At 39.7% G+C, this 27,237-nt stretch overlaps 1 protein-coding gene across 7 annotated transcripts in view; it reads left to right on the plus strand.

Annotated features, from left to right (window-relative positions):
* Nucleotides 1-465: 465 nt before the first annotated feature.
* The window catches only part of LOC139458388 (uncharacterized), a 30,742-nt gene continuing 3,970 nt past the window's right edge, over nucleotides 466-27,237 (plus strand). Inside the window, exons 1-9 of one of the 7 annotated variants that reach the window (XM_071239808.1) lie at nucleotides 466-1,014; nucleotides 4,497-4,880; nucleotides 6,626-6,982; nucleotides 8,440-8,484; nucleotides 10,518-10,634; nucleotides 11,418-11,445; nucleotides 12,333-12,367; nucleotides 15,667-15,727; nucleotides 20,674-22,023. In XM_071239808.1, the coding sequence (XP_071095909.1) occupies nucleotides 957-1,014; nucleotides 4,497-4,880; nucleotides 6,626-6,982; nucleotides 8,440-8,484; nucleotides 10,518-10,634; nucleotides 11,418-11,445; nucleotides 12,333-12,367; nucleotides 15,667-15,683 (1,041 nt within the window). In that variant the 5' untranslated portion in view covers nucleotides 466-956 and the 3' untranslated portion in view covers nucleotides 15,684-15,727; nucleotides 20,674-22,023. Of the gene's footprint in view, nucleotides 1,015-4,496; nucleotides 4,881-6,625; nucleotides 6,983-8,439; nucleotides 8,485-10,517; nucleotides 10,635-11,417; nucleotides 11,446-12,332; nucleotides 12,368-15,666; nucleotides 15,728-17,723; nucleotides 18,454-20,673; nucleotides 22,024-27,237 lie in introns of those variants that run through there. The other 6 variants (XR_011652665.1, XM_071239806.1, XM_071239805.1 and 3 more) reach the window with 6 other exon arrangements.

The raw sequence follows: 27,237 nt of genomic DNA on the forward strand, positions 1-27,237 counted from the left end.
AAGGGCGGGTTTCAAGCTCCATCTAGGCGCCGGAATATTCTTTGCGGAGTTGCGTACCTTAGTCGTGCCAGAATCCTATGATACTAGTATCGGATCCAGCTTCGCCGTGGTTACGATAATAGCCCAGTGGTTAAAGCGTTCGCTCGTCACACCGAAGACCCGGTTCGATTCCCTACATGGGTACAATGTGCGAAGCCCATTTCTGGTGTCCAACGCCGTGATATTGCTAAAAGCGGCGTAAAACCATACTCACTCATGTGCCCCCGTGACAACAGTATCGTGACACAGCAGCTGTATCCCGTTCGTTGTGTCACAACATTTCAGGGAAATATCTATATTAGATCATATACTATATATACGTCTGGGATAGGCAGTTCCTTGTATCAGGACAACCGGAAAGCGATTTGTCACAGTCATCGACAAAATAGGACTGGGGCACGCCCCGCTGACCAGATATTTACATCCAGGGCTGATTAAACCATCTCACAAATAACTACAGCAATCCGTGTAATTAAAATAGTTTGTCTCAAGCGCGAACAAATACACTCAGAGGGCTGTTTTTGTCTATTTCGCTGCCAAGACAACAAACCCCTCGCTGATAAACAACAGCCGAAATTCAAACAGGATTGTCCAGCGAAGTACCTGTCCAATCTGAGCCTCATCACTACCCAGTGTCACTCCGCGTGAGGACTTAGCGCCTGGGATTTTCCCAAACTGCATTTCTCAATCCGTTTTAATCCTTCTTGCCTGTCAATCAGTGATCATTAACAGTCTAACTGGACTTGGGGGCGAAGCGGACTGTTAATTACCTGAAGGTGATCGCGATTTACCTGGGATATCCCTCCGCCAACAGAGGTCACGGACAGGTGTGCAACGGTGGTGTGCAACAAGGAAGAGAGTCGTATGCTGCGTTTCGAAAGCTAAATATTCGTGACATTGCCGTGACATATGCCGAAATGGCGTCTTGGATATGTTTAAGTGTTTGCATAATTACAGCGTTCGTTTTGGAACCAGGTAAGTCATCACCTGCCATACTAGAGCGTTATACACCTGTAGTTGTATCGAGGATTGCGGACATTTTGAAATAGCTGTGTGACACTAGATACCAACAAGACGTTGGGTTTGAATGCTCTGGGTAATGGCTTCGCATGGTACGCGCGTTTATCGTTTATAGTTCCGAGTTCATGCTTAATGCGATAACGTGTGTGAAAACTGCGTTAAAACGGGAAAATACGATACTTACAGCATACTGACACATGTGAAATAATATTAATATATAATGGTGTTTGTTGTAAGAGAAGGTTACTATTTGAGCAAGTGAAAACAATTTGTGACCTGTCTGATTGTCAAATCTAGTACAACACGCCAGCCCGTGTATTTTAGTCATGGAGGTAATGACATATCACGAAACAACATTTTTTGTGGTATTTCGTTTGAGAAACATTTCGAAATGTCGGTAGCGTTTTGGGAAAATAAAACACTCCCTTTGGGATTCCGTGTCCAAATAGGCTCGCGTTGAGTGCTTCACACAATATATAGTCCTGAATCCGAAGATCCAATGAAAATAATGAAAGTGTTTGTAGTTATCTAAGTCAAACGTTTGACAAGTTTGTCAGCCATACTAAGCAGAGATATAAATACAGATATGTATTCAAATGAATACAGTTATATCAGTTATATGTTATTGCATTTAATCAGCAGTAGAAACTAACATTTTTATTCCGCTAGTCCTTATATTAATAAAATGGGCAAATTTTTACTAGTCCTTATGATACCTTAATTATTGGGCAGTTTGGCAAGGGGTGCAGGCACCTCAGCAAAACGTCACCGATTTCTCTGGCGAAAAACGGCTACTATGTGTCGTGAGAAAACAGCACCTCTATTTTTATTAATGATAAGAACAATTTTTGTAGTAATATATATGGTTTCTTTACATGGTCACAGGTATCACAGCATGTTGTTATTTTCTGACATTCTTCTCTCATGCAACACATCGAAAGGCCATTGTGAATAATTGTGATCTGACAGCACCATGTTAGGCCTCTTAAATACAGTTTCAGTTTAAATTGAGTAAAGGTGCTTTACACTTCAAAGTGTATAGTGTTTTCACATTAAGTTAACTGTGCCTCCCAATCAGTCGGCGAGTAAATTGCAGTAGGGGTCTAATATCTTAGTTGTTTTATTTCACAATTATTTTTGTTTGTAAGAGACGATGTGAGCTTAATTTCTATTATTTTTCTTCAAAGCATGTCATGTTTTCACAATAAGTTGTGTTGCATATAAGCTTAGTACAATTATAGTTAGAGTAGAGGCTAATTTTTTAATGTAAACTTGTTTTAGCATCTCACAATTATTGGTGTTTGCAAGTTACCATATAAGTTCAAAAGCACCTATTTGACCAAGGTAATAACAGTTAAGGAGCCATTTTCGCCAGGCAGTAGTTGCCGTTTTCGCTTGAGTCGAGGTGCCGTTTATGCAATCGGTGCCGTTTTCGCCCGATGACGTTTTGCTGAGGTGCCGTTTTCGCTAAAACCCTTGGCAAGGACTTCAGGACTAGTGCCAATTTCTAACACTGATTTAATGCAATTACAAAATAGAATGTTAAAAAAATAGGCCCATCTCTGAATGTAAGAAAATAAAAACTTTAATAATCCCAATTTCAAACAAAATAGGGGCGGTTGGTTAGCAAGCCTAGTGGCTAAAGCATTCGCTCGTCACATCGAAGACCTGGGAAGCCCATTTCTGGTGTCCCCCGTCGTGATAATTGTTGGAATATTCCTAAAAGCAGAGTAAAACCATACTCACTCACTCACTCAAACAAAATAACACTTTTTTCCAATTTGTCTGCCACCTGGCCACTGGCTGTTTCAAGTGTTTGTTTAGAATCCTGGATAAATCCCTTGTATGCCTGATCTGGTTCATCAGGGCCAGATTTTGAAGTGCTTCATTTTCAAGTAAAGGGGTTGGACTTGATAGTTTATAACCACAGTACCTCGGGGGGTCATTGATTGGAAACTCTGTTGTCGATGTTTGTAGATTCTGCAACCAATTCTTGATCATTCTGCACACAATTCTGCTAACCTTTAACAGTGTTTTAGCTTATTTTTCGTGAATTTTGTAGTTTGAGCCTGGTTGCTGGCATTTTTAAGATAAACTTCTCCACATCTAGTCTGGCTTATTGAAATGTATCTGGAGATCGCTTGTGGAAATATACACACATGAACTTTCATAAGCAATAATACAAAGGTCAAGTTTTACGAAAGGAGATAAATGTCTGTTTGCATGTTTAAAAAAGCTTTCGACCCACATGTTAATATTCTGCAGTGTATTTGACGAATTCTGTTGCAGATAAATGCCAAATGGTATTTTCTGCACGATAGGTACATTTCTCCACTGAAGGGTATTTCTGTAAAATATTCCCTGACTGGAATACAGCGGGGACTATGTCATATCATGTATATAGACGTACTTGTTACAGACATTTCAAGCACTCTTATATCATTGTATATCAGAAGTAATGTTTTAATAATTTGTGTCAAATAACTTGGACTTAGGTTCCAAACTCTCTTTTTTTACAATTTCCATGACAAGTTCCACCTTGGTTAAAAAAGATTAGGGTTTGTTTATATTTAATTATGTCATAAATTCTGCAACAGGGGTGGGGTTATAGCTATGTTAGTGGCAAACTCTTGTTTATACTAATAATATAAACATAACATGCATAACACAGTCCAACCTCCCTTCCCTATATTTTGATGGGTTGTTCTAATTGACTAGGGAAAGACAGGGCACTTGCCATGCTCGACATTATAAACACTAATAAAAATATGTCAAGATCAGCCCCCTACACATTCCACCAATCAAACAGAGTGGGATTTTATAGTGCTTCAAGCACTATTGTGGACTAATTTTGAGGTGAGGTGAAATTGGGTTAAGCTTCGTGTCCAAGATTATTGCACTTGTATCATGTGTATAGCGATGTGCATGCATGTGTGTGTGTGAGAGTGGCTGCTTATACTAGTCCGGACTAATACCGATTAATGGTGCTAGCCCACTGAGATACAATGCCGCAGTTTAACCTGAATATCCCACTCAGACACAGTATACTGACTCCGAGCCGACCAGTCCTTGTTATAGCCCCTTTGTGACGATCGCCAGACAGGGTAACGGCAAGTACCATCATTTAATTGATTTGGGAGGACACAGCCCGGGGTCGAACGTTGGACCTTCCTCTTTTCGGGCAGACGCTCTACCACTAGACCACGGAGGAGGTCACAACTAATTTTGAAGGTTGAATGAAGGGTTGTATAACAAAATTTCATGACCAAAATGTTATTGTGGTCCCTTGAGGAGCTTAAATGATATTTTACTGTGTACCAGATGTATGTGGATATCTAGGGTTTTAATCATGTTGGTTTGTGTCGGCTGTTGGCCCTCCAATTATGTAATGCCGTTGATTGTACTGTAGACAATTGAGTATTTTCTTTCTGTTCCAGCCACAGGGGCAAGACTGACCACATCACCGACACAAATAATTATTGGGGGAAGTAGCCCAACATCTGAGTTGACTGTAAGTTGTAGTCCAAATGCACCTGGGATAACAGTAGTGTATAACATAGGCATTGGCAAGAAATCTTCTACTGGTTCTAATGAGCCTATAATACGAATGGGCATCACAGATACGTCAGTACAAGTGTTGGACACAAGTCTACAACAGCGGATGACAGTCTCAGGTTCTATTACTGGAGCAACAGGAAGCATACAGTTCATCCTGACAGATCTGAGATGCACTGATGCTGCTTCTACATACTATTGCTCCAACCAATACTTGGCAGACATAGGTGGAAGTGATGAGGCAGTCGCCAACATCACGGCTAGAAGTAAGTTTGAAAGGCTTGCATACAAAAGTGTAATAAAACTTTGATGTGAAACCCAATCCACACCATTGTACACCATGAGCAAAATGAGGACAATGAGACCTAGGTCTACAGTTTCATGTCAAAACCTGATGATAACTACATTGATCCCAAATTTCTCCCCTTTGGGACTGTGGTTTACAATTCTTTACTTAAGTCCCATAAACATGATTTGATGTTTTGAATGGGTAATTTAACCTTGGAAACTTTTTCTTGTTGTACATGTTGTAAGCATGGGAAGAGCTGGTTAAATGGATCAGTGGTCAGGTTGATGACTTGATTCATTGCATGTCATCATAACCCATAATCCTGAATACCAATCACAGCTTTGTCTTGCCAGGCTTGATTATTTATTGATAAGTAGACACAATTTATGGATAACAACTCCTGTCTTTTACTGCAATGACACCGTTTAGGTATGGATACTTTTACCGTTGTCAAGCAAGGCAATGCTCTATACCGAAATGTCGCCATTACAGTAAAATAAAGAAGTTGTTGTCACTAAATTGTGTCTACTTGGTCATCTGTCAACTTCTAAGAAATACCTATCAAACAATTAATTATTCATTGGTCCCCAGTGAAAGGTTAAAATAGGTCTTCAACAACCCATTGTTGTTGTAAGCTGTGACTATGCTTGTTTTAAGAGGTGACAATAGGATTGGGTGGTCAGACTTGCTGATTTGGTTGATGCATGTCATCATATCCCAATTGCGTAGATCGATGCTTGGGATGTCAAACACTGGATTGTCTGACCCAGACTACACTCATATAGCTGGACTATTACTGAGTGTGTCGTTAAAACAGATATTTACAGGCAGTTCCAGAGCTACAGATAAGCACCGTATTTGTGTAAAATACCCCCCCCCCAAAATATTCAAAACCCAATTACTTTCGACATATTCAATTAACTTGATTACAGACACACATGCATTAAATAAAAAACTCAAATGTATAAAAACAGCATATGTAAATACCAAATGAAGCTTTTTCTACATGGGAACAATGGAGCTAATTTCCTAAACACAATTACAAGCTAATTTACTTTCCGAGTCCAGCCTATATAAAAATATATTTGGAACAGTTATATCAATGTATATACATCTAAAACATTATTTAATGTTTTTTAAATCTTAAAATGTTCACAAATTTTGGGCAATGTTGGGAAGATGTAATAACGCAATTAACATAGAAACCTTAGAGTAAAAACTCAATTACTCAAGAAGTTATCTGGAGCTCTGCAGTTCTGTTATATTGTTGACAGCAGCTTCCAACAAAATACGCCAGAAACCTATGATTGTGGGTTCAAATCCCGGGTCAGCGTGAGTATGTTTCTAGGTTTGTCAGCACCATACCCGTGCTTCTGGGTTTCACCGAAGTAGTAAACATCAGAGACCAGAATCACTTCAGGCTTTCTTCCCACATTATTCTGACACCCCGTGATGTAACTGGAATACAGTTATAAGCAGCATTTAACTCTCTCTCATACAAGACAAATCATTGCTATTGCTCATCCTTGGTCAAGCATTTGATGTTTGGTTTGACCTTGTGTTCATTTCTGTCGCGCTGAATACCTGGGTTCAATTCCCTACATGGGTAGGTACAATGTGTGAAGCCCTTATCTGGTTTCCCCCATTGTGATATTGCTGGAATATTGCTAAAAGAGGCGTAAAACCATTCACTCACTCACTCTGTTCATTTCTATCTTCCAGCTTACCCGGAACAGATAGAGATGTTCCCTACTCCCGACAGGGTCAGTTATGACAATGGTCAGCTGATCTCATTCAGGTGTACAGGCAGGATTGGGAACCAGTTTACTGAGAATCTCCAGAGCCTGTGGACATGGGAGTGGCGATCTATAGACAACGAGTTCACCTCCTGGACACGATATCCAAACGACCAAAACATCACCTATGACCCTCCTACTCCCGTATCTGGGTCAGGGGGATGCCAGTATACAGGGGCGTCAACACTGGTTCATACAGTCTCGAATCAAGACAATGGGAGACAGTTCAGGTGTTACGTCACTAATGAAGACTACAGTGACAACAAGACAGTTCTTGTTGTTGGTAAGTTGTCTTAAAGAGCATTCCCTAATTCTTTTGTTGAGAAGCTTGCCAGCAAGTTTGGTCATGAATACATTAAGACAGGTATATCATGTGTATATGCAGCAAGCCAACCTATTGTACTATCAATGCATCATAATTATGTTATGGTTTGTCTGTGCAAGATGTCTCTAAAACCGTACGATATTACTTCAGCAAACTTGCCACATAGATTGGTCCAGTGGTGAACTGGTGCCTTTTGCTAGTTTGGGATAATTTATTAATTAATTCTTTCGACTTTCCACGACAACTACTTTGACTTGGACATAAAATGGCAGAAGGGCTTGTTTCTGGAGCAGATCTTGAAAACTGAACAATATTTTTACAGCAAACATGGCACATAGATAGGTCGAGTGGTGAACAGGTGCCTTTTGAAAGTTTGGGAGTTTTTAAAAATATTAGTTCTTTTGATTTACCATGGCAACAAGTTTCAAGTTTATCTACGACAAGTTGCCATTGTTGGGGATATTAAGAACTCTTTCCTCCTTGTTTTCCATGGCCTGAGGGCAATACAACATGTTATTTGGGGATTACGCTTTCTCAATAACGTGCAAATTCTAGTAGTTTTTTTTCCACTTTACCAAAGGCATTGTGAATTCATAACATGTACAATGTTGACAGATTAAGGTATCAATTGTTAACAATAGCTATTACTGTTTTCACCACAAAGCCCCACAGGCGCACAGAAGGGGTGTTTTTAGTGTTTCTGTAAAATTAATTAAAATGTACACAAGAAAATATGGACTTGATGTAGGGCTCAGCCAATGCAGTAATCATGAATTTTTCCATTTGTAGTTCTCAAACAACTGTTTTGAGAGACATGTGAGAACCCATATAGGATAGCTTCATAGATTCATTCCTCATACTCATTACATCACAAGGGTGTGTTATGTCCATTGTTTCTAGCATTACACAGCAACCCGTTAAAGGTGACTATACTTGTTGTAAGAAGAACTAACAGGATCGGGTGGTCAGGCCCGCTGACTTGGCTGATGCATGTCATCGATCCCAATTGCATGGATCGATGCACATGATGTCCATCACTGGATTGTCTGGTCCAGACTCGATTATTTACAGTCTGTTGTCATAAAGCTGGAATATTGCTGAGTGCGACATTAAACAACAAACAAACAAAACACATCAGTAGGGTGTGTTATATCCATTGTTCTAGCATTACACCACCATGGTGATCTGTCCATGATTTCAACAGGTTCTCCTTCTTTGTAACTACGGGGGCTCGTGGGTTTCACCAAAGTGGTGAATGTTTAAGACCTGCATCACTTTGGACTTTCCTCCAACATCAAGCTGACACGCCGCAATATAACTGGAATACTGTTCAAAGCAGCAATAAACCAGACTCAATCACTCACTCATGTTCGGTATTTTTACAAACGGTTAAAACTATTTTCTTATGTTTCCAGGACAACAACCCATAGGAACTCCTGCTCCTGGTGAAAATATCGGTGGTAAGTTCTCCCAGAAAGAATGGATTTCAATATCAGTACCTATAGCTCTACCTGTGTGCAGAATGTGTTTTTAGTGGTTCAAATAGGCTCAAAAGTTCATGGAGTTATGCTTAGTTCATCAGAGATGAGAAAACAGTAGCTATTAGCTGGTAGCATCAATATAAAAGTTTTGTCAACAGTAGACCCTAGTGTCGACATTAGAGCCTGGTGTCAACATTAGACCACAGTGTCAACATTAGACCACAGTGTCAACATTAGACCATAGTGTCAACATTAGACCATAGTGTCCAAATTAGACCATAGTGTCGAGATAAGACCATAGTGTCGACATTAGACCTTGTGTCGACATTAGAGCCTGGTGTCAACATTAGACCACAGTGTCCATATTAGACCATAGTGTCGACATAAGACCCTTTTGTCAACATAATACCCTTTTGTCAGCATTAGACCCTATCGTTGACATTAGACCCTGGTGTTGACATTAGACCACAGTGTCAACATTAGACCCTATTGTCGACATAGACCCTAGTGTCAAGATTAGACCCTATTGTCAACATTAGACCACAGTGAGGACATTAGACCACAGTGTCCACTTTAGACCACAGTGTGGACATTAGACCTTGTGTCCACATTAGAGCCTGGTGTCAACATTAGACCACAGTGTCCACATTAGACCATAGTGTCGACATAAGACCCTTTTGTCGGCATTAGACCCTATTGTCGGCATTATACCCCATTGTCGACATTAGACCCTAGTGTTGACATTACACCATTGTGTCAACATTAGACCACAGTGTCAACATTTGACCCTATTGTCGACATAGAGCCTAGTGTCAAGATTAGACCCTATTGTCAACAGTAGACTCAAGTGTCAACATTTAGACCATAGTGTCAACATTAGACCACAGTGTCCACTTTAGACCACAGTGTCCACATTAGAGCCTGGTGTCAACATTAGACCACAGTGTCCACATTAGAGCCTGGTGTCAACATTAGACCACAGTGTCCGCATTAGAGCCTGGTGTCAACATTAGACCACAGTGTCCACATTAGACCCTAGTGTTGACATTACACCATTGTGTCTTTACCATAATGTCAACATTAGACCACAGTGTCAACAGTAGACCCTATTGTCGACATAGACCCTATTGTTGACATAGACCCTATTGTCAACATTAGACCACAGTGTCAACATTAGACCACAGTGTCAACATTAGACCACCGTGTCAACATTAGACCACCGTGTCAACATTAGACCAGTGTCAATATTAGACCATAGTGTCAACATTAGACCATAGTGTCAACATTAGACCATAGTGTCGATGAGGATGAGATTGTAATGTCCAATCGGCCAACCTCGTCCCATTTCCGTAACGCAGAGAAGACTTGGATGTGCATGTAGGGAATGAGACCATACACTAAACAGCCACTGCCTAAGTTGGCTTAACACGCTTACGGATGCACATCAACCATTCATCAATGTTTTTGTATCATAAGTCTTATATATACATGGTTGTTTTTTTAGAAGTATTTATCCTGAATACCTTCCAAAGATACTTGTATGCGACAACCTTTTGAAAATACAGTTCCTTGTTCTCTGTACTCAAATGTGGGAAAGGTTATGAAGGCTTCTTGTAACAAGTGTCTGAAATAATTGTAAAATCCTCTGCCCATCTTCAAGTTACTTGCCCGCAGTCAGACGTAGTAAATGTTTAAGAATAACGAAAAATAAGAGACAAATCGCTCCTTGATTCAGCTGAAATAATGCAAAAACTTACTTGAGAATCTACAAGATATACGTAAGTAGTCTTAAAATTATCTGCGAGACAGTTGGGAGAAAAAATTTATGTAGCCTGACTGAATAGTTACCAGCCACGGACAGGCAGGCAGGCGGTTATTTTGGACACTGCTCGTAACAAGTTGTTCACACAGTTGTAACTGCCGATGGGACTAGGGTCAGTACACTTTGCGAGAATGGGTAACTGTTTAACATGTCTCTGTTGTGTACATCAGGTGGTTGCCTCTTGTTTCAGATGCTGGAGTGGATGGTGGCATGATTGCCGGTATTGTAGTGGCTATCCTGGTTGTCATCGTCATTATCATCGTTGTCATCATCGTCATTCGCAAGAAGAAAAGTGGTGGCGAACATTGTGAGTACCACTGGATCTCTTCCTAGCTCGGGGCGTTGGGGTAGCCTAGTGGTTAAAAGCGTTCGCTCGTCACGCCGAAGACCCGGGTTCGATTCCCGACATGGGTACGATGTGTGAAGCCTATTTCTGGTGTCCCCCGCCGTGATATTGCTGGAATATGGCTAAAGGTGGCGTAAAACCATACTCCCTCACTCACTCACTTCCTAGCTTGTATTACCCACAGGGTCGGGCTTCGGGTCTCCCCGCACTTTTGTAAAGGCCAACTTAATGAGGATTATCCCTTGATTTGAAAATAGATTGACCTGGGAAGGATACTTGGCCTTTTCACAGTTCTTCAGATAATTTTTCAGCTTCAGGGGTAGATACTCCTTAAGTCTGTAAAAGAGGGGGGCGGTCAGGTAGTCTAGTGGTTAAGGCGTTCGCTCGTCATGCTGAAGAACCAGGTCGATTCCCAACGTGGGTACAATGTGTGAAGCCTATTTCTAGTATCCCCTGCTGTGATATATCTGGAATATTGCTAAAAGCCTCGTAAAACCATACTCACTGTGAAGGAGGATCACTGGATTGTCCGGTCCAGACTTGATTATTTACAGACAACCGTCATATAGCTGGAATATTTGCTGAGTACGGTGTTAAACAACAATCAAGCACACAAACGAGACAAAAAAAATTAGGCCATATGTATATAAAATAAATAAATGTACATCATTTCTTCAATACAGAATAGTTACTGTTATTTCACGTCCTAGTTGTCTAAAATAAGTCTTTCATTTTCATTTTCAGATGAAACAAAAGAAGAAGATGGAAGAGAGTAAGTGTGGATTCTGTAATAATTTGGGACAAAACTAAACATTTAGGTCCTAGCGATATGGGTTAATTTGCATGCACACATTTATTGGCCTACTAACCACCCATTCTTACAGGTCATGGGGGCGGGACGCGATAAGATGCCATGATTTGCTGTGCAGAGTTGTGTCCCTATGATCGAAGGTTCAAGTCCCAGATTATGAGCCTTGGTTTGTCTGCATCCCTTTCCTCCCGACTGATATGACTGGAGTACCTCTCACATCCGCATCCAACCCAAACCACTCTCACCTCCTTTCAGAGTCCATTATATGGAGTTGTGTCCCTTTAGGTCATCAGGATCCAAGGTTAAATAATATCTTGAAAGGGGGTACCACATGTCCTTGGTTTTCTAGTGTATCATGATACGTTAAAAGATGGAACTTGTTGTTACCCTGCCTGGCACTTGGAAATGAGGGGCTAAAACAAGGACTGGTCAGCTTGGAGCCATGGCACTCATTACTGTGTCTGAGTGGGGTATTCATGTTAAACTGCGGAATGGTATCTCAGTGGGCTGGCACTATTCAGGGCTAAAACAAGGACTGGTCGTCAGTATACTGTGTCACTAAACTCTCCTACCAAGACAAGTTTATTCCACAGAAAAAAATAATAGCGAACTGCATAAATAAAGAAAAAATTATTTGTTTAGCCAAGCAAAATTGTCAAGTCAAGAATCTGTAAAACATAACATTACACAGTGTGATCTACCCTACGTGTAGACAGAAAAAGAAAGTCAGGTCAAACTTGTTGATAAGAATGACATTGGAATTGTAAAGTTGAAGCAAAATGGTTAAATGGCTAAAAGCACCTCAGATTCTGTTGGCAAAATATTCTTATGTATTTTTTGTGTTTCAGTAATTTACGTCCTCAGTCGAATCAGCATATGTTAAGTGAGCCCATGTACAAATCCCTTGATAAAGTCACTGCTGATTTGCCTTTCATTCTAGCATGATTGCCCTGCATTAAGTAAGCCTACCACTCTCGCTTCCCGACTACAAACCTGTCGCCTCTCGCTGCTTCTCTCCCTTCAGAACGGGGTCCCCTCAAAGACCCGGGTTAGAATCGGTCTTCAGCAGCCCATGCTTGTCGTAAGAGACGACCATCGGGATCGGGTGGTCAGACTCGCTGTCTTGGTTGATGCATGTCATCGATCCCAATCGAGTAGAATGATGCTCATGATGTCAATCACTGGATTGTCTGGTCCAGACTCGATTATTTACAGACTGCCATCATCTAGTTGGAATATTGCCGAGTGCGGGTAAACAACAAACAAACAAATCAAATATGGGGATTGCTGACAAGAATAGTTTCATATTTATAGGAACCATTGCTCATTTTAAAGATTACTGGTTCTTTGTCAAAGGCCCGATTTTAAAAGCCCCAATGGTTCAACTCACGGAATAATATTCCCCCCAAAGATCCTTCAACCCAGGTATGAATACAGCTGACCCAAGTTGTACATTGTGCAGACGCTGCTGCTGCTGTTTAACACTTGCTGAGTTAACTCACTCACCCCTCGCACTGTCGCTCCTGACATGAATGTTGCTTTATGCAGGCTTACTTATGTACTAATTCTAGGTGAAATCACATGTAATGTGTTGGTACAGTATCGCACAATAGTTACCTGTATCATGGTACACAGTACACAGTATCGCACAATAGTTCCCTGTATCATGGTACACAGTATCGCACAATAGTTACCTGTATCATGGTACACAGTATCACACAATAGTTACCTGTGGACACAGAGACACACACACACACACACACACACACACACACACACACACACACACACACACACACACACACACACACACACACACACACACCACACGGACACACACACCACACGGACACACACACCACACGGACACACACACCACACGGACACACACCACATGGATACTCACCCCACGCACTGTCGCTCCTGACATGAATGTTGCTTTATGCATGCTTACTAATATACTAATTCTAGGTGAAATCACATGTAATGTGTTAGTACAGTATTGCACAACAGTTCCCTGTATCATGGTACACAGTATCGCACAATAGTTCCCTGTATCATGGTACACAGTATCGCACAATAGTTCCCTGTATCATGGTACACAGTATCGCACTACAGTTCCCTGTATCATGGTACACAGTATCGCACAACAGTTCCCTGTATCATGGTACACAGTATCGCACAATAGTTCCCTGTATCATGGTACACAGTATCATACAATAGTTACCTGTATCATGGTACACAGTATCGCACAACAGTTCCCTGTATCATGGTACACAGTATCTCACAACAGTTCCCTGTATCATGGTACACAGTATCGCACAATAGTTCCCTGTATCATGGTACACAGTATCGCACAATAGTTCCCTGTATCATGGTACACAGTATCGCACAACAGTTCCCTGTATCATGGTACACAGTATCGCACAATAGTTACCTGTATCATGGTACACAGTATCGCACAACAGTTCCCTGTATCATGGTACACAGTATCGCACAATAGTTACCTGTATCATGGTACACAGTATCGCACAACAGTTCCCTGTATCATGGTTCACAGTATCGCACAACAGTTCCCTGTATCATGGTACACAGTATCGCACAACAGTTCCCTGTATCATGGTACACAGTACACAGTATCGCACAACAGTTCCCTGTATCATGGTACACAGTATCGCACAACAGTTCCCTGTATCATGGTACACAGTATTGCACAATAGTTACCTGTATCATGGTACACAGTATCGCACAACAGTTCCCTGTATCATGGTACACAGTATCGCACAATAGTTACCTGTATCATGGTACACAGTATCATACAATAGTTACCTGTATCATGGTACACAGTATCGCACAATAGTTACCTGTATCATGGTACACAGTATCATACAATAGTTACCTGTATCATGGTACACAGTATCGCACAACAGTTCCCTGTATCATGGTACACAGTATCGCACAACAGTTCCCTGTATCATGGTACACAGTATCGCACAACAGTTCCCTGTATCATGGTACACAGTATCGCACAACAATTCCCTGTATCATGGTACACAGTATCGCACAACAGTTCCCTGTATCATGGTACACAGTATCGCACAACAGTTCCCTGTATCATGGTACACAGTATCGCAGTGCACTGAACCTTCGGACTTGAATCTGGAGATCCACTGTTGGTTCACTTTGGGCTTAGCCACTACCTCAGCCAACTCTCCCATGGGGATTCCGGGTTAGAACTGGTCTCCAGCAACCTATGCTGGTCATCAGAGGCAACTTAATGGATCGTGTGGTCAGACTCAGGACTCAATGGTCAAAATACCCTGATGGCATGGATTGTTGCTCACAATATCAATCACTGGTCCAGACTTGATTATTTGCAGGCTGCCTTTTAATATGTAGTTGGAATATTGCTGAGTGTGGTTTGTGATGCTTGAACTAAAATGCAGTGTTCAATGCAAGTCTTGTGTTGTTCAGATTGTGAATGAAATTCTCCATCATGTAAGATGAGACTCCACTGACGAGGTTGCGACTCTCATCATTGGTTAGTTATGGCCCCTCACAACCCCCCCTGAAAGCTAGGACCGCCTCCATGGTCTAGTGGTAGAGCATCTGCCCGGAGAGTTGAGAGTGCTGAGTTCGATCCAAGGCCATAGACAATGGAACTTAACCACCCCTCGCCACATACAGTGAAACTGACACGTCCATTTTGCCAATCCTCCAAATGAGTTACCCCTGAATGGATTTTGTTTCATATTTGACATAATTTGTTGGAGGTTATTCCATTTTTCCCTCGTTCAACATTTTCGGGCACAGATATCCCAGGCATATATATATATGCTGCAATTTGATATGAGGAGTTACATCCCTTAGCCCTTCTAGGATCAGCTGACCGTCTCTGTGGTGTAGTCGTAAAGCGTCCACCCGGAGAGCGCAAGGTCTGAGTGGGGTATTCATGTTAAACTGCGGCATGGTATCTCAATGGGCTTGCACTTAAAAAAACAGACATTAGCCGAGACTAGTACAAGCAGCCACACACATGTGTGCAATTTGCGATATAAGTGCATTAATCTTAAATCCTCTTTTCACCTCACTTTTGTTGTTATCTGGCAAATTTCAGATTTCAGAAAAGGGAAAAAATAACTGATATCAGACTCAACATAGGAACTTTGTCTCTTTTCACAGTGAACGACCGGAAATGACCCCCAATGTTGTGTACAGCACGCCGTCCAGCTTAGACCAACGGGTGAGTACTTTCAATAACATAACAAAGTGCTTAGTTTCTGTTCCTTTAACATGATATGTGAAGATAGGAAAACACACCAGGGTATCATTCCGTTTCTCTCATAAAGGTGTTTTTAGAATAATCTTTGAGCCGTGATTTCACTCAATGAAGTAACTGGGGCGGTCAGGTAGCCTTGTGGTTAAAGCGTTTGCTCGTCATGCCGAAGACCCGGGTTCGATTCCTGACATGGGTACAATGTGTGAAGCCCATTTCTGGTGTCCCCCGCCGTGATATTGCTGGCATATTGCTAAAAGCGGCGTAAAGCCATACTCACTCACTCACTCAATGGAGTAACTGTGTATCAATGTGTTATCTGAGTTATCCCGACTTGTCATAGGGTGCCATTTGATCTGTAGCCATGCCTTTATCACATATCGTGAAACCTCAACCTAAACTTATTGGGAACACTACATCGATGTACGGAGCTTATAAGTAGTTCTGGGAGGAGGGGTAGGTAGCTAAGTGGTTATTACATTCGCTCGTCATGCCGAACACACGGGTTAGTTCTCGAAATGGGTATATCGTGTGAAGCACATTTCTGGTGTACGCCGCCATGATATTGCTAGAATATTGCCAAAAGCTGCGTAAAACAATACTCACTCACTAAAAGTAGTTCCCGATAAGTGACTCGATTTGCATATTTATGTAATCCGAATATCAAGTTTATTGGATTGGTTTATTGAATCGATAATTTGGCTGCAACGAATGCACTGTGGCGAATATGATTCATATCACAAATATAGGGTAACGAATATGAATATTAATTCACGAATACTATAACAAGTCAGCAGCTGATGTATTATTTGTTATATTCAGTGAAACAATAACAACAAATTATTTGACATGGTTTGTTAATTATTAATATATTATACATTTATATACTGCACTTATCCAGTAACTAATACTGCTCAAATGCGACAACGACCAGTGACCACAATACCGTCAAATTTGATATTATAAGAGTGTTGTCTTTGAAGAAATCTGTGCATATGATATGTTCTTATCGATGTTTTTTGGTACAGGGTATGTAAATGCACATGATTGCATATTCATGAATATTCAATTCTAGTGGCCACGAATAACAAATTTAATTCATGAATGGATACGGTTTGATTCACCGAATTTGAGTGAATCGTAGCAGCACTTATTGATAACACTATCCATTATATGACAAACACATTTCCCAATTGACTTGATTATATTAACATTAGTGTCAAAACTTTTTATTGTCTGACATTTGATTAGGACTCTGGTCTTCTCAAATTAGAAAATAAATATGCTTGTAAATTGTAAATATTATATTTCAACATTATCTCGTTATGATAAGATGAATAGGGAAAAATCATTATTGTGTTTATTATGTTTCAGCAATTAACAAAATTAATTAAAAAACTTATATACAATTAAATATTTCCATGACTTATTTAAGTAAAATTCTTTTATGCATCATGCGTGACAAATTTTGATGCCTTTTGCAAATATAGCATAAGTAGGAATGGTCTGTGAGACATATAATAATATAGCATAATATTGAAGCCAAATTATTTTTTCTAACTACTAGATACAAATATTTTTGGAAGGAAAATCAGATTTTTATCACAATTAGGTTTTTGGCAACATATTTATGGTTATAGGTCATTACAGGTCATTGCAGGTCAAAGTGACCTGAAGGTCATGGTCACGGTCACAGCAACCTAACAGTCATGGCCACAGTGACCTTGGTTATATTCATAAATGTCATGCTGACCTTTTGTTTTATAGACATAGGTCATGGTCACAATGACCTACTTCCTGGACACAGGTAACAGGTGGCAGAATTCATTGTCATTTTCACTCTCACCTTTTGACCTTGACCTCTAAAGAAGTGAACAAAAACTTTCAAATAATAAGTCCACATAGATATGGCATGGAAATTATGACAATCTTTTAAATTCTGCCACCTCACCTTGTCTTGCAGGAAGACGATGACAAAAAAGATCGAAATGCTAACGCAGAAGGCCTACACTATGCCGACCTTGACCTTGCTAGACTACCTGATAAAGGAGAGCCACCCTACAGACAAAAAGATGGGCCAACCGAATATGCATCCATCCGTCTGTTTTGAAAACATGTTCTGTGATAGAAACATTAGTACACATTGATGTCCGTCTGACCATCAGTTTGTCTACACTGTGTATTATGAAGAGTTATTCCCCTATTGGAATAGAGAAACACTCCAGGACCCACTTGCACAGAATGATCTTGGCACTTAGACTTTTGATACTCCTATACTGACAATATTTGTCATGCTAAGACTCTTAATTAAACTTAGATTTACGACACTTGTAGCTCCTATACTTTAAAATAGATTTACAACAGTTGTAGTACTAAGATTATTGTTATTTCTATACTTTAGCATAGATTTACAACAGTTGTAGTACTAAGATTATTGTTATTTCTATACTTTAACATAGATTTACAACAGTTGCAGTACTAAGATTATTGTTATTTCTATACTTTAACATAGATTTACAACGGTTGCAGTACTAAGATTATTGTTATTTCTATACTTTAACATAGATTTACAACATTTGTAGTACTAAGAGTATTGTTATTTCTATACTTTAGCATAGATTTACAGCAGTTGCAGTACTAAGATTATTGTTATTTCTATACTTTAACATAGATTTACAACGGTTGCAGTACTAAGATTATTGTTATTTCTATACTTAAGCATAGATTTACAACAGTTGCAGTACTAAGATTATTGTTATTTCTATACTTTAACATAGATTTACATGGTTGCAGTACTAAGATTATTGTTATTTCTATACTTTAACATGGATTTACAACAGTTGCAGTACTAAGATTATTGTTATTTCTAAACTTTAACATAGATTTACAACAGTTGTAGTACTAAGATTATTGTTATTTCTATACTTTAACATAGATTTAAATTACAATAGTTGTGACGCTAAGATTATTGTTCAGGTAAATGACTGATGTTACCCTCATTCTTAGTCGACGTACTACTCAACAGCTGACAAGGAAAACATTCCAACTGTTTTCAGTTTTTTAATATGTTTTACATCTGTGAAATATTTTTCAAAAATAATTGTTTTGACTATGTTTGTTTTAGTAAAAGTTTTCCAACATTGAATGAAGTTTATCATAAGTTTCAGACATATGTTTCATACAATGAATGAAATTAGTTTCGAAGCTTGTTCCAAATTAATATTTATAACTACAACTGCTTGGCTTAATAAGCTATTTGTTAGGTTTAAATGGCATATCTTCATATTGATAGCAGTGTAGTAAGGTATGCAAGAATGTGGCACTGGGACAATTGGAATAGAACTACTTTGTACATAGTCTCCTAGTTGATCCAGTACTTTGAGATAGAGGTGGCCCACTCACAACCTATGATTGTTGTATGAGGCGACTACACCAATAGGCTGCCTGTCATCGTACCCTTACGGCCATAGGGGCAGTCGGGTAGCCTAGTTGTTAAAGTGTTCGATCCTCACGCCGAAGACCCAGGTTCGATTCCCGACATGGGTACAATGTGTGAAGCCCATTTCTGGTGTCCCCCGCCGTGATACTGCTGGAATATTGCTAAAAGCTGCGTAAAACCATACTAACTCACTCACTCATGCTCATAATACCAAAATCACTGGTTTGTCTGGTCCAGAGTTGATTATTTACCGGCAGACATCATATATCTGGAATATTGCAGAGTGATATTAAACAACAAACATTTTGATAGTTACCGTATCGGGCCCCACTCTAATAAGCGCCAGTGGCGATATTTGCTGATATATTGGCTAGTGTACAATCCCAATTCCTTCTGATGGATCAATGTTCACAAGACTTACTTATTTGTGTATAATACGCACTCGTGTGTTACATGCACCCTTAATTATGGGCAATTAACTTCTGGAAAAATATATCTGTTGTGTATAATACACACAGACTTTTCTTTTGTATCATTTCAGGCTGTCAGCATAAACCACAAAATTTAGGATCCCTCAACTCTGTTGTTTCTTTTTACCAAAATTATATTCTTATAAGAGCCCCCTATTTCTCCAGAGCGCCCTGAGCGCTTATAACGTCAAATACGGTATGTGTTTTCAAAAGGTATGGATGTTAATTGTTACATGACAATAGAAGTCAGTTTTATTTTGTGATTTAACTCGCTTTACCTCGCCAAAAACCAAAAACTCAACCCGGGTCATAAACTTTTAGGGGGATTTCTCTAAAATTCCAAACTAAGCGCCTTTGACAAATTTGGGTACAATGGTAGATCGATAGTGATGTACGATCTTGTCTACAATGATTGTTTACAATTATGTTTGCCATGATGAGATTGGTAAAGACTTGATTTAATAATATTTTTGTATTTCATTGTTTGTATTCTATTTACGTGAGATCATTGTTATGATATATATACTACAAGAGTTTCTAATATTTTGTATAAAATATTCAGGTTTCTTAAACTTCTCGTGGCATTATGTATCTAGCCATCGTGGCATTATCTCTGCTTCAGTAATGTGAATGATGGTCAGCTGCCATTAATAGGATAGAATTGTGCAATCCATGATTTTCTGAAAATTGGATTTTTAGATTTTCGGGGACTGAGTCAAAATGCTTCACAGCCTAAACTTGTTGTATACAAGGTATCCAAATGTTCTGTTTATAAACGATATGTAAAACCCAATGTTGTCAGCACCATACCCGTGCTCGTGGGTTTCACCAAAGTGGTAAACGTCTGAGACCTGCATCACTTCGGGCTTTCCTCCCACATTAAGCTGACACGCCGTGATATAACTGGAATACTTTTTAAAGCGGCGTTAATCCCAACTCACTCACTCACTCCGACATAGGACACATACATCCAAGTACACAGATGACTATTTCTCTCTAAACAGAAGCCTGTGTATCATAATCGTAAATCTGTAAGTATTCCTGACCCTCGTCTGCTATAGATGTGAACAACAGCAACTGCCTTCAAATGTTGGTATTCTTATATTTTGTGATCAGAATATTTCATTTATCAAATAATTGATACATCTCAATTTGATGGATTTTGTGTCAAATGATTTATCAAGCTTTTGTGTTTACTGCAGCCTTATCTTTTTTAAACGGCAACCTCAGTTACCGTGGTTACACAAATCCTGCGGGTTGGATATTTTTTTTTCAAACAATTTTTGTTGTCCAAAATCAACCGTTTTGGAAATGAATATTGCCTCTTGGTACATTGATTGAGGATATACATAAAACTAGAAATTGAATTGGTCTGCTCTGAACTTGATGTTAAGAGTATTATTTTTCAAATGTCACAATGTACAATGGATGCCAACATTTTGAGTGCTTAAGCAATGCCTACGTGTGCCTCTTTTTGCATTAAGGCTGAATATGTAATGATAGCTTTTGACTCGCTCACTCACTCACTCACCCACTCAATTGCCTTAAAAAAATTGTTGTAGTTCACCATGTACATCGAGGGGCACGGGGGGCCCAGTCGTCTAAGGCGCCGCTGTGCAGAGTTGCGTCCCTTGGGCACGCCAGAAACCTATGATCGTGTGTTAGAATCCCGGTTCGCCCCGATTATGTTTCTAGGTTTGTCAGCACCATACCCGTGCTCGTGGGTTTCACTGAACTGGTAAACGTCTGAGACCTGCATCACTTCGGTCTTTCCTCCCATATTAAGCTGACACGCCGTGATATAACTGGAATATTGTTAAAAGCGGCATTAAACCCAACTCACTCACTCACCATGTACATCGTACATCATATTTTATACGTTTCACATGAATTCATCAGACGTTCCATCCAGAGTTGTCTCCCCTTCTTTATTACACTGTACTCTCACACTTGCATGAATCTTTGCTCGCAGGTCACTCAATACATTTCAGTGCTAAGAATTTGTGGGTTTGGGTTAACGGAACATGCACAATTTCTTTTCATCTGTTATGTGTAGTGTTTGATAAGTGCATATTTCAGAAACTGAAATTTCATCACAAAACAGGGACACTTTTCATGAGAATTAAGTTTTATATATTTTTTATTACAGATCCATGTTATTTTCATCTTGTTCTTGTGAATATTTTTTAAGTTCAATTCTTAAGTGTAAATTAAATTAAGTGTCTTAACATGGATGCTACCTCGAATGATATGCTGCAATCAAACTAGAAGATCATAACTTGTCTTTGTCTCAGGAGTTGAATCAGGAGCCTGAAATATTGTCATACATAAGGCTAAAAAAATAATAGTCTTTGTTCTCAGGCACCACCCAGATCATCATAAAATCTGCTGCACGTTTCTTTTTTATTTCCATTTTCAAAAAAATATAAAATTCTTATACTTATTTGAAATTAGATACAAAAACAATACGTGCAATGAACTTTATGATGTTGTGGGCAGTGCCCGAGAACCAATGCTATTATTTTTTTTAGCCTAATACACTGTTCAACTTCTGATAGGGATAGTGAAAGATAGAGGCGCTTCGTTACTTCAGGATGGTCTGAGGTACAACAATTCGCTGTGCAGAGTTGCATCCCTTGGGCACACCAGAAACCTATGATTGTGGGTTCGAATCCCGGTTCTAGGTTTGTCAGCACCAAACCCATGCTCGTGGGTTTCAACGAAGTGGTAAACGTCTGAGACCTGCATCACTTCGAGCTTTCCTCCCACATTAAGCTGACATGCTGTGATATGACTGGAATACTGTTAAAAGCGGCGTTAAACCCAACTCTCTATTTGTGCGTTAAGTTTATGGAAATCATTGCTTTTGATTATGAAGACGTTTAATTTATTTATAGGTGGTAGGGTGGCCTAGTGGTTAGTGCGTTTGCTCATCCTGCTAGAGGCTCGGGTTTGGTTTCCCACATGCTCATGATGTCAATCACTGGATTGTCTGGTGAAGATTTGGTAATTTACAGACCGCCGTCATATAGCTGGAATATTGCTGTGTGCGGCGTTAAACAAACAAACAAACAAACAAACAAGCCAAAACAATGTATGTGTTATTGCTGGAATATTGCTAAAACGAGCGTAAAACAGAGAAATACCAAACATTTGCATCCAGAAAGGTCATAAGAAGGGCAGGTTTCCCAGGTTAATGAGGGCCAGACTGACAGGTTTTTACCTGGAATAATGGAAATATACCTATCAGAAGTTCTGTCCCTGACATAATAAATCAAAATGTAACTGGCGTGTGCTGTAGTGAGACTTTGTTGTAGTCAGAGACTGCTTCAAGCTAGGTACAAATCTAGAAGGTAGATGTAGATGCTATCTCTTGCAAGTCAAGTTTCAGAATTACTGTATTTAGCTCACCTGACAAGAGTCAAGTGAGCTTATGTCATGGCCTGTGTGTATGGGATAAACACCTTCTCCACAAGAAGCACTGGACCAGTGAATCGGAAACTTTACATGATCTTTCCGCTAAAGATGACATCCAGTTTCTTCAAGAAACTGATTTTCAATATGGCAGGCATAAAGACATTATGCCATATCTCAGGCATTTTTGTTCATAATGTAATAAATTTGGTACATGTAGGACCCCAGTGGTGGAGCATAACGTATATGTTCAGTTTTAGGGGATTGACCTTGATTTGACCTTTGACCTTTGCACTTTGACCTCTCTGAAAGCTGAAACTGCTAATGGCCTGATGCTTTCACAGGGTATTAAGTAACAGTTGTGATTAATGTTGCCATAAAAGAATAGATGAAAAAAAAAATCTGATCCTTCAAGGACAGTGAAAACAATAACAGATGCAATTCATGTCTTGCACGATGAATGTATTTGAGCATTGCAGTTTAGACAGTTTTAGAGCTAAGATCACTTTGTGAAAGGAGACCATGGTCTGTGTAATGCTTTGTTCTGTTGAATCGTTGGGTTCCAAACGAGAGTGCCAGAAGTTTTCTCTCTCTCTCTTTCTCTCTGTTTCTGTCTCTCTTTGCGTCTCTCTGTTTTCTTTCTATTTTTCTATCTTCCCCCTTCCCCCTCCCTATATTTCTCTCTTGTAAATCATTAAGAATTTAGACAGCAATACTCAGTGATTTCTAGAATCATTCTCTATGCCTGTCTTCTAAAGTAGTTCTTTTCACAAATATTCACCCTCCATTCTGAAATTGAAACACTTCTGTTTCGTTTGTGACGAGCCTTGTTTGTTCATGGAGTAATATATTCCCAGGTTACGTGTACATAGATTGTTTCTCCGCCTTATGCCATGTTATACACAGCTTATACCTCCCTTGTACATAACTCACACACGATCCACAGAAACTGTCCATAACACATCTTGGATTAATTTATCCCAGATAATCATGGTAACTGATGGATCTGGTATATAACAATTGTTTGATTTCGTTAATCGCGCCAGACCAACTATATTTTTTATATTTCATTTTTTCTGACCAGTTGCAACCCTCCTCGATTATCCAGCACATCTCCATGTTATTATAAATACCCAACACATATTCACTACCATAGTGTTGGTTGAGTTGAGATCGAAAAACACATGATAAAAATAGACGTCCAATCAAATTATTCATGATTGAAACATTGAGAGCAAACCACATGTGCTTGATTTGACTTCTGCGTGTTGTCTCAGAAGGAACGCCTTCCTCTTCCTCAATACTCCGAAAATGTTTTTTTCGGCTAAAAGTTTGACAGTCTGATTTGGTTAAATACATTGAGCTCTCCCTTGAATGAGGCCACAGTGTTGAATGTAGATGTATGCCGAACGCGTGTTGAGATGTGCTTTTTGATTGGTTGTGATGTCAATCCCATGAGCACTAAGATCTTGTGATTAGAGACTGGCAATGTCATTTCCAAAACTGACCTGTAGAATCGGTCCTGGATATGTATCATTAATGAATGGGGATTTCTCACCCCAAACTGGCTTCCTCAGTAGATGTCGTTTGGGTGACATCAAGCGATGCCTCGTAGGAAATTGGGGGTGGTCGGGTAGCCTAGTGGTTAAAGTGTTTTCTCGTCACGCCAAAGACCCAGGTTCGATTCCTGACATGGGTACTATGTGTGAAGCCCATTTCTGGTGTACCCCGCCGTGATATTGCTGGAATATTGCTAAAAGCGGCGTAAAACCATACTCACTCACTCTCACTCCTAGGAAATTGCATCAGAATGCTTTGCGGACCATTGTGATGTCTTCGGTTTCCATGATGTCACAATGACATCACTCATCTCTTTGCCTACCAAGTTGGTTAGCTGAACACTTTTAGACTTTTGTTGACTCATGTTGATAAATTTGGCTTCAAGAGGAACTTTTCTAGGTTTGTCAGCACCATTCCCATGCTTGTGGGTTTCACCGAAGTGGTAAATGTCTAAGACCTGCATCACGTCCCACAATAAGCTGACACGTCGTAATATAACTGGAATACTGTTCAAAGCGGCGTTAAACACAACTCACTCACTCACTCACTCACTCACTCACTCACTCACTCACAAGACACCCGAGTGAGACTGTATAATACCCTGGATGACCGAGGATGTGTTGCAGTAGGCTGTAACAGAAAAATACAGTTGACTAATGGTCTCTTAAAAAGGAAACAAACATGTTCAATAACAACGTAAAAGATCAAGTTGTAATTGCAAAAATGTTTCCAAAAGTTGTATGAGACAACGTCACTCAGACGTTTCATTTTATGTTGTCTTGTTTACACGGAAAGAATTTGGTCTGGCCTTAATGAACCCAATCTAGTTAGCTTGACGAATGTGCCAAATATACAGAGAAGTGTTTACCAGTTCATTTTAGCTTTCTTGCCAGCTTTGACTTGTCTCAAAACACCCTCCTGTTGTACTTTGATCTAAGAGGGTTCAAATCCCACATTTGAACTTATCTGTTATATCATTGATTTGCCAGCACCAAAACCCTGTTTTTGGATTGAACCAAAGTGGGAACAGTTTGAGTCAGTGTGTTTCTCCCAGATTATGTAAAACCTGTATCTTGTGCAGCTTAGTCGATGTAATGCTAGGATCCCTTGTGGAACATCCCCCCCTCCCAAAACCAATTTGCAAATAAATCACAGCTACGACAGTTTAAATTTATGTTTGGAAGATGTATGGTGTTGCTTAAAAACGTTTGGCCTGGGAGGTTAAATTGAATATTGACTTTGAATATTTATTCTTTATCAGCCTTAAACTGCTTATGATGGTCACAAGGTATTGAAGAAAATGTTTTTTAAGAGATACGTTAGAGATATATTGATATATACCAAGGAATTGAATATACACTTTCCATATATTTTTGTCATTTTGTGGCGATTGTACATATTAATAGCAGTTTGCTATACCCTTGTATACAACATCTGTTTTGTAAATAAATCTGACATATATAATTCTTGTATAAACAGTGTTCTTTCTTGAAATGCTGGAGGTCGGGTAGCCTAGTGGTTAAAGCGTTCCCTCATCACGCCAAAGACCCGGGTTCAATTCCCGACATGGGTATATTGTGTGAAGCCCATTCTTGATTTCCCCGACCGTGATGTTGATGGAATATTGCTAAAAGCGGCATAAAACCAAACTCACTCATTTGAAATGCTATGGTTGTGTTGTAAGTGGAGATAACAGGAGATGAGAAGCTCTTCTTTGTAGGAGAACTTGTATTTGTCTGATAAGTTATGGTTTGTTTTTGGAAGGCACATTTTGTTCTTTTCGGCACAGAGAAGTTCATTAGTTTTTACATTTATCGAGGTGATGGGTAGCCTAGTGGCTGAAGTGTTCACTCGTCACACTGAATGCCTAGGTTCAATTCCCACATGGGTACAATGTGTGAAGCCCATTTCCGGTGTTACTTGTACTTAAGAAATAAATGGGGCGGTCGGGTAGCCTAGTGGTTAAAGCGTTCGCTTGTCACGCCGAAGACCCGGGTTCGATTCCTGACATGGGTACAATGTGTGAAGCCCATTTCTGGTGTCCCCCGCCGTGATATTGCTAGAATATTGCTAAAAGCGGCGTAAAGCCATACTCACTGACACTGACACTAAGACATAAACGACGAGCGGGAGTTGTTTATCGGACAATAAAACACTGCAGGGAGAATAGACCATGAAGGGTGCAGCAGTCGTGTATTTCTTATATGAGATATCAACAATTTGTAAGCCTCTTTAAGAATGTTAATAAGTGTATAATAAAATATATTTAAATAATGATGACTCCCTGAATACAGTCCGATCACAGCAATGTTGGACAAATCTATTTTATGAACCGGGGTTGTTAAGTTTGGTATTTCCTAGATATTCTCACAATTTTCACATGGATTATTTGTACCTTTTCACCCAAAACTGGTTGTCATATCTTTCCCACTTTTGAATGCGACTGTTCACATGGAAATGTCAAACATCACATACATATCTTCCCGCGGAACTGGTCCATTGAATCATGCACAGAGCTTTCTGGTCTAGCTTCGTTCACTCAGCTTTGTGTCGTTGCATGTTGCCCTGTGTTTAACAAAGGCTGTAAACATGTG

Source organism: Haliotis cracherodii, unplaced genomic scaffold (genome assembly GCF_022045235.1).
Source record: "Haliotis cracherodii isolate W230 unplaced genomic scaffold, xgHalCrac1.p SCAF_12, whole genome shotgun sequence".
NCBI lineage: Eukaryota > Metazoa > Mollusca > Gastropoda > Lepetellida > Haliotidae > Haliotis > Haliotis cracherodii.